We start from the raw sequence: 9,432 nt of genomic DNA on the forward strand, positions 1-9,432 counted from the left end.
GCCCAACCTTCCTTCCGAGGAGTGGCTGGTGGGTTTGAACTGCCAGCCGTCTGGTTAGCAGGCAACTGTCTTAGCCACTATGCTACCAGAGCTCCTAAGAACTGCCTCATAGGGTTTTCAAAAGTATAATCTTTATAGAAGCATACTACTACATCTTGCTTTTGGGAGATGGCTAGTGGGTTTGAACCACTAACTTTTTCAGTTAACAGCCAAGTGCTTTACCCACCACACTACTAGGGTTCCATGCCCTTGCCTAAAGTCCCTGGAAGTGAGGGTGGTGGGTGGGAGGTGAATCAGTCTAAGCTGGGAATTACTAGTCTATGTTGTCTTTTCTATATTTTTTCCATGTATGAATTGTTTCTTCTTGGGCATAAGTCCAGTGGTATAATCTGAAGTGCTCAGAAATTGTTCATTGTTGTATACATTCTTAATATTATTAACATATTTCATTTATATAAGACTTTAAAATTTACCAAGTACTTCTATCCACATTAGCCGCACATAGCTTAATGCATGACAATGAACTCTTTATAAGAAACTGGAAGAAAGAAGATTATTTCTGGAGACTGTCCCTGTTTTTTTTTTTTTTTTAGTGTTCTTGGAATCCTGCATGTTTGAGAAAAGAGGCCACAACATGAGGAGGATGTGTTTAAGACAAGTCAGGTCAGGCATTGTGTAAATGAAATGTGGATCAGATGATTATTCGTCTTGAAATGATACCTCTGTGGGGTAAAGAATTTAGCTTTACCCAAAGTATAGTGGCCTTTGTCCTTGGTTCCTGAGATATAGACCTTAGAGTAATTGCAGTGCTTTGGTCTGGGACTTCCAGGCCACACCTGGGGATTTGTGCAAGTTATGCTTGGCCAGACCAGAAAAAAACTCTCTTGAGAGGTCCATATCAACTAGCCCCAGGAGGCATGGTTTAACCAATCATGTAGGACTGGTCAATAAGAGCCTGAAACATGAAATCTCAGAGAGCTTCCTGGTCAGCAAAGGAGGGTGACATGCCCTCTCTGAGATGTGGGAGAAACATGTTGGTAACCTTCCCAGATCCCTCTGTGCATCTCTTTCTTATGATGATCCTGATTTATATACTTTCACTGCAATAAAACCAGCAGTTCTAAGTGTAATATTTTCCATGAGTATTGTGAGTCATTCTAGCAAATTAAAGGACCAAAGGACAAAATCCACTGTCATAGAGTTGATTGTGACTCATAGCAACCCTTTATGACGGAGTAGTCGGGTCCGACTCGATGGCACACAACAACAACAACAACAAATGATGGAGTAGAACTGTCCATAGGGTTTCTAAGGCTGTAAATCTTTATGGAAGCAGACAGCCTCATCTTCACCCCCCCCCCCAGAGCCCACAGAGCAGTTGGTGAGTTTGAATTGCTAATATTTTGGTTAGCAGTCAAATGCTTTAAGTACTGTACCACCAGAGCTCCCTAACCCAAGGACAGTGTCCTCTTAACTTGTAAGGTCTGACTTAGCCCAAGGAGCAAGAGTGTGAAAGTGCTGTGTGGCAGCTGTGGGAAAGTGAGGACTGGATTAATCTCTACTTTCTGGGAATCGACTTTAAACTGATTCTCATCTTTAAAACTATCATTGTTCCCCCTCTTCCTTTCAATCTCTCCTAGCATGATCCACACAGTCTAAAAGTGTACATAAGACCACATATCTACAAGTCCAAACCATTTCAGTGAAGGGGCTCGGGAAGCCACTTGAACTTCCTTAGCCCCCTCACTGAAATGGTCCTGAAAACTGTAATTTTCAGCCTAAACTTAACAGCTGCAGTTTTCTCATACTGCACTAACTGAAAACCAGATGGTATTTTTGATACAGAGAAAGGAATTTTCCCCCCATTCTCCCACCTACCCTCTACCCCTCTTACCTGTTTAAGGATTTCAGCAGCTGTTTCATGTGAACAATCAAATATCACATAGAACTCCTTGCCCTTCTTCATCTCCTTAAGTAGAGGCTTGGCATCTTTATTCCCAGAGGGCAGCTGGCGGATTTTGATTTTAATGTTATATCTGGAGGGAGCTTTGATGAGCTCCTGCAGACGAATTAGACCTAGAAAATGACATCCAATCATGCAGCAGAGACTATTCTGTTGAAAGAATATTGTTTATTGCCATTTACAGTCAAACTCATATCATTCCCAAAATGGATCAAGCAGCCACCCACCTAAAGGTTATATTATTGACTTCCCATTTGTCATCTCTTTCTGTGGCTGATGATGCTGATATTTTTCCTTTCCGGGTATAGGTAGCTTGGAAGCATCATTTTCCCAAGTGCATTTCAAATTTATTTAGAATGCAACTGTCCTCTCCAGCTGTTAGTCAGCACCTTAAATCTTTAACAAATCAAGTTTGCAACTATAAAACTCTTGTTAACAAAAAGTTCCTTGAAATTCCCAAAGGGGTCCCCGCAAAATGGTTAATACCTGCTCACTTAGGAAGCCAATAGAATACTAGAATTTCTTACAGCTCTGAACTTCCATAAGCCTTTCATCAAGTATTCATATGTAACATACTGTTTACCAGTTAATTAGTTTGGCTGCCTTATATAATCTTCCAGTTCCTGCCATACAAACTATTTTTAAATGGCTCATTACACTCTTTTTAATTATGATTGAACGTAGAATTGAAAAATCCTTACTTGATTAAAATGAAACAAAGCCATAGAATGCTTAGCGATGTTTTGAGATTATGATAATAGAAACGGAAACAAGATACTTTAAAAATTTGCTGTTGGCAATTGTAGGAAAGGGCATGCAGCTGACCAACTTGATGGAGAATGTTTGTTTCTGCATGTACAAGATCTACTGAGTTGTACCATTTTCAAATAGAAATGCTTTACTACGGCAAGCAAACAGCTCTATAAAGCGTCAGACTTATTTCCTCTAATACTAACTGGTGATTACTACACTGCATGATGCTGGCTCTCACTCAAGGGCTCCCATCACATTGGAAAATTGACTTTTTTTTTTTTTTTTTCCCTTTTATTGTAGTATGCAGTTCTGTGCCTTCAGGATTTGTTAGTTTCAAGTAATCAATAGGTTATATTAAACTTTATGAGTATGAGCTGTACAAGATACAATGTGAATGCCAGTTTCCTACAGACTTCATGCATGTCTTTTTCTTATTTTACTTATTTAGGGTTTCCCACCCCCCCCCCACTCCGGAAGCCACTTTTTTGTGGCTTAAATGAGACAATGTTTCTTTAATACCGTAGATATGTTTGTGCTAGACATTGAATTGGGTGTCTCAAAAATACGTATTGTAAATTCTAACTCCTGTATCTGCAGATGTTGAACACATTTCATTAGAGCTTCCAGGCTAAGATAGACTAGGAGAAAAAGCACGGCCACCTGCTTCTGAAAATCAGCCAGTGAGAACCCTATGGATCACAGTGGTCTGATCCCCAACCAATCACAGTGATTGTGCAAGACTAGACAGTATTTTGTTCTGTTGTCTATATCAGGATTCCTCAACCTTGATACTATTTATTGACTGACATTTTAGGCTGGATAGTTCATCTTGTGTGTGTGTGAGGGGGTGGTTTGTCCCATACATTAAAGGACGTTTGGTACCATCTCTACCTTTTATCCACTAGCTGCCAGTGGATTCTCATTTGGGAACATAGTTTTTCATTATGTCAGTGAGGCCATATCAGTGTAAGATGTGTTTTAAAACCAGTCACTTTTGAGATCTAAAAAGTAAATTCAACATTGAAAGACGCAAGCACAGATAAGGGAAGATGACACGTCACATGAAGATCACTAAGAAACCTATGAACAAGACCTGAAAAGAGACAAGGACCTTTCCCTTGAGCTGACAGAAAGAGAAAACCTTCCTCTATAGCCCACACCCTGACCTAGACTCCTAAATTGTGAGAAAATAAACCTCCATTTGTTAAAGCCACTCACTTGTGGTATTTCTTTATGTTATTGTTTGGCCTCCAGTTGATTCCAACTCCTAGTGACCCATAGGACAGAGCAGATCTGTCCCATAAGGTTTCCAAGGCTATAAATTTTTATGGAAACAGGTTACTACATCTTCGTACACAGGCAGCTGGCGGATTTGAACTGACCAGTGTTTAACCACTGTGCCACCAAGGGATAATGCTTCTTTAACACCATTTTTATTTTCGCTATAGCAGCACTAAGAACCTAAGAGTTTGGTTCTGATGTATAGTAAATTGTTAATTATACAGCTCTTTAGAATCCAAGGGGCAGGATGGAGCAGGGATTACAGAACCATGTTAAGACTCAGAGTTCATTTTCCTTTTTTTTTTTTTTTTTTTTAACACAAAACATTGGAATTGTTAGACTGTTTCAGATTAAATGTATCTCCTCAAAAAATGTGTTGGAATTCTAACCTTTATACCTATAGATGCAATCCTGTTCGGAGTTAGGGTTTTCTTTGTTATTGTATTTAGAACATACCTGAGTAGGGTGAATTCTAAATCTAATCACTTCTGAGTTATAAAAAAGAACACATTATACACAGAGATGTGCATATGTTGGAAGACAGACACCATGTGAAGATTATCTACAAGCCAAGGAGCCAAGGACTGTTTGCCTAGGATTACCTACAAAGAAGGAATTAACACAACCAAGACTCTGATTTGGATGTTTAACATCCAAATTTATAAGAAAATAAATTTAAGTTCTTTAAAGCCACACATTTGTGGTATTTCTGATATAACAACACTAGGTAACTAAGAAACTTTTCTGTATTCTTTCTTATCAAGCTCAAGCTAGTCAATGTGGTGGCTGAAGGCTCTCAAGTACCCATAATTCCAGAGTCACTTGTCCTGAGCTACTGATGAGAACTAAAAACAGGAGAAAACTGAGTACATGGAATTGTATATTTGCTGTTACTTGCATTGGTCTTCACAATAACTCTATGAGATAAGCCTTATTATCTTCATTTTACTAATAAGGAAACCGAGGCCCAGAGCAATTAAACGATTTATTCAGGGTTATAGAAGTCAGGATTAAAACTATGGTCTAGGAGAGAGCCCAGTGCCCAATCTCTCCACTTCAACATCCTGCCTTACAAATACAAGTTGTTGGTGCTGGGAACAGATAATAGCTCAGAAGGATTGTTTAATAAGATGGGGGAAAAAAATAGAAACATTCACCTTTCTTCTTTTCCCCAGGCAGTCTTTGTCTCTTTCCTGACTCTCCTAATGTCTTCCCACTTTGCAACCACATTTTTTTTTTTTCCACTTGATCATGGCCACAAGGGAGAGAGTTTAATGCAATCTTTAAATAAAATGGGGAAATAATTTTAAAAATGCATTCATAATCTGCACCAAACTTGCTGTTTTGTGCTTTACTGAATGGAATGTCAATTTTGAAGTCATTTCCCTATCATGATGGCTTATAGACACATTTATGGCATTTGAAGATCACACACTCATTCTCATTCCACTCATTCATTTCTACAGAAAGCGCTTTCTGGATACTCATTATATGGCAAGCTCCCTGCTCAGTGCTGGGAGTGAGAGAGTAACACATCTGGCTTCAAATAGCCATAGGAAGATATCACCCTATGGACTCCTGTGAGCTAGGGAGAGCAGCCAACACTAGATAATTTTATAGATTATGAGCTGAGGCTGACGGAGGCTGAAGTGATTTGCTCAAGATGATGTAGCTCATATAAGTGAGAGATCCAGGAATTAAAGCCAGTTCCACCTCCTGACTCCAAATCTAGGGGTTTTCCCACCAAGTTGATGCTCCCTAACCCCTTTGGATTTCAGAGCAACTAATTTACAAACTACAAAAAGAAAGAGAGAGAGAGAGAAAGCTAGGAAACTTTGGATTGGCATAAAGACATTAACCCTTTATTTTCTACAAGAGGCCATTATTAAACAATCTGCCCCCCACACTCTCCCAGAAAAGAACCCTGGTAGCAAAAAAAGCTAAGCATTTAGCTGTTAGTCGAAAAGCTGTTGTTGTTGTTGTTATGTGCCATCGAGTTGGCCCTGACTCATAGTGACCTCTCCTTGGGTTTCCGAGGCAGTATCACTACGGAAGTAGATTGCCCAAAGGTAGGTAGTTTGAAGTTACCCAGAGGCTCTGTGGGAGAAATACCAGGTGATCTGTTTCCATGAAGTTTACAGCCTAGAAAACCCTCTGGGACAGTTCTACTCTGTCACATGGGTCACTGTAAGTCAGAATTAACTCTATGGCACCCAACAATAACAACCCACCACCAACAATAACAAAAAAATTCTCAAAAAACTACCATCTCCTTTCACAACTGTTTCATGAAAGAAAGTGTATCTTCATACAAATAGGTAGGAGAGCAAGTCAGTATAAAAGAATACTGGAATAAATTAATTTTTATGAAACATTCACTACTCTGCCCCTACTTTTCCTATTCATCCTACCTGCAGGTGAACAGGTCTCAGGTAGGGGAAAACAGATAGATTCAAAGATTAAAGATTAAAGTTGTGGGAAGAACAAAGAGCAAAGAATGGTGCTGTTTACATATCTTTTTCCCAAGCAATTATTTGCTTAAGAAAAGCCTTTCTGCCTTCATTAGCAAATTATGTAAAATTTGCAATTCAAAAGAGTTTTTCTTTTTGTTTTTTTTAGCTTTCAGAGGAGATAAAATTTAGATAAAGCTTCCCTTCAAATTTGCATTTTGCAGTAATCCGTCAATCATTTACATTTCACAGTAATGAATAGTTAAAAATTATTTGCTAAACAAATAGTTTCTTCAGGCAAAGGAAATTGATTTAGGCACATCTCCTAACTTGGCTACTCATCTTGTGTTTGGATGCTAGCCCTGTCGAGCTGACCCAGTGCTGCCAGAGCTCATATCCAGCTGAGAGAACTAAACTGTATGTGGAGATGGTAACCATGGGAGCTCTGGTGATGTGGTACCTAAGGCATTTGACTGCTAACCAGAAGGCTGGTGGTTCAAACTCACCAGCCACTCCTCAGATGGACTACTGGCACTATGCTTCTGTAGAGATACTGCCTTGGAAACCCAAGGACAGGTCACTATGAGTCAGAATCGTCTTGACCACAGTGAGTTCGCTTTTGGTTTTGGTAGCACACCACAGGAACACTTGTGTAGTGGTCAAGGCATTTGGCTGCTAATCCATCAGGCACTCTGTGGAAGAAAGATGAAAAAGTCTGCTTTCGTAAGATTTATAGCCTTGGGAACTCAATGGGATGTCTATGAATTGGAATTGACTCAATGGCAATAAGTTTCGTTTTTTTGGAGCCCATTATGGTGGAGGGACTTTAAAAATGAAACGTACATAAGGAGACAACCAGACAAACTCAATGAATATTGACTGGACTCTCTAAAATTATCTTGAAATACAAAGGCAGGCTGAACTGTTCCAGACCAAAAATGACAAGCGATAAGAGAGCTAAATGCATCAGTGAGGGATCCTGCGTTGGATCCTGGAGCCAAAGAAATAAAAAAGCTATAATGGTGATAGTATAATTGTCATTAGGTGCCACTGAGTGTTCTCTGACTCATAGTGACCTCATGTACAGCAGAACGAAACACTATCTGGTCCTGTGCCATCCCCATGATCCCTGCTATACACGAGCCCATTGTTGCATCCACTGTGTCAATCCATCTCATTGAGGGTCTTCCCCTTTTTCGTTGTCCCTCTATTTTGCCAAGCATGATATCCTTCTCCACAGATTGGTCCCTTCTTACAAGACCAAAGTAGGTGAGACAAAGTCTGTCCATTCTCGCTTCCAAGGAGCATTTTGGCTGCACTTCTTCCAGGACATATTAGTTAATTCTTTTCACAGTGCACAGTACTATCAGCATTCTTTGCCAACACCACATCCCAAAAGCATTGACTCTTCTTTGGTCTTCCTTTTTCATTGTCCATCTCTCACATGCATATGAGGCAAGTGAAAATACCATGGCTTGCGTTGAGCGCACTGCACCTTAGGCTTCAAGGAAATATCTTTGCTCTTCAGCACTTGAAAGAGTTCCTTTGCAGCAGATTTTCTCAAAGCTATATGACATCTGATATCTTGACTGCTGTTTCCATTTGTGTTGATTGTAGAACCATGTAATATGAAGTTGTTGACAACTTAAGTCTTTTCTCCATTTATCGTGCTTATTGGTCTTGTGAGGATTTTTGTTTTTTTGTGTAATCCATACTGCAGACAATAGTCTTTCATCTTCTTTATTAAGTATTTCAAGTCATCCTCACTTTCAGTAAGCAAAGTTGTGTTGTCTGCATAACACAGGTTGTTAATGAGTCTTCCTTCAATCCTGATGCCACGTTCTTATTCATATTGTCCAGCTTCTCGAATTACTTGTTCAGCATACAGATTGAATAAGTATGGTGAAAAGATACAACCCTGACACACTCTCTTCTTGATTTTAAACCATGCAGTGTCCTCTTGTTCTGTTTGAACCACAGCCTCCTGGTCTACGAACAAGTTCCTCATGAGCACAATGAAGTATTCTGGAACTCCCATTCTTCTCAATGTTATCTATAATTTGTTACAATCCACATAATCAAATGCCTTTGTATAGTCAATAAAACACAAGTAAACATCATTCTGGTATTCTTTGCTTTGAGCCAAGATCCATCTGACAGCAGCAATGATATCCCTCTTTCCATGTCCTCTTCTGAATCCAGCTTGCCTTTCTGGAAGTTCTCCATCAATATGCTGCTATAATTGTTTTTGAATTATCTTCAGTAAGATTTCACTTGCATGTGATATTAATGATATTGTTTGATAATTTCCACATTCTGTGGGATCGCCGTTTTTGGAATGAGTACAAATATGGATCTTTTCCAGTCAGTTGGTCAGATAGTTTTCTTCCAAATCTCTTGGCGTAGTCAAATGAGTGCCTCTAGTTTGGCATCCATTGAAACATCTCAATGGGTATTCTGTCAATACTTGGAGCCTTGTTTTTCACCACTTCCCTCAGTCCAGCTTCAATTTCTCCCTTCAATGACATTGGTTCTTGATCATATGTCACCTACTGAAATGGATGAATATCAACCAATATTTTTGGTACAGTGACTATGTATTCCTTTCATCTTTTTTGATGTTCCCTGTATCATTCACTATTTTGCCCTTAGAATCTTTCAATATTGCAACTCAAGGCTTAAATTTCCTCTTCAGTTCTTTCAGATTGAGTAATGCCTAGTGTGTTCTTCCCTTCTCATTTTCCAACTCCATGCCTTTGCACATTTCATTATAATAATTGACTTTGTCTTCTTGAACTGCTCTTTGAAATCTGTTTAGCTCTTTTACTTCTTCCATTTGCTTTAGCTAGTCTCCATTCAAGGGTAAGTTTCAGAGTCTCTTCTGACATCCATTTTGGTCTTTTCTTCCTTTCCTGTCTTTTTAATGACTTTTTGCTTTTTTCACAGATGATTTCTTTCTTTCTTTCTTTTTTTTTTTTTTTTTTA

General features: G+C 39.1%; 1 protein-coding gene across 1 annotated transcript in view; it reads right to left on the bottom strand.

Annotated features, from left to right (window-relative positions):
- The window catches only part of GRIK1 (glutamate ionotropic receptor kainate type subunit 1), a 281,030-nt gene that overhangs the window by 255,347 nt on the left and 16,251 nt on the right, over positions 1–9,432 (bottom strand). The window contains exon 3 of the mRNA XM_042781337.1: positions 1,895–2,076. Within this exon, the coding sequence (XP_042637271.1) occupies positions 1,895–2,076 (182 nt within the window). The remainder of the gene's footprint in view (positions 1–1,894; positions 2,077–9,432) is intronic.

This window comes from Orycteropus afer, unplaced genomic scaffold (assembly GCF_000298275.1).
Source record: "Orycteropus afer afer isolate SDZICR_OR568_19922 unplaced genomic scaffold, OryAfe1.0 scaffold00108, whole genome shotgun sequence".
Taxonomy (NCBI): Eukaryota; Metazoa; Chordata; class Mammalia; order Tubulidentata; family Orycteropodidae; genus Orycteropus; species Orycteropus afer.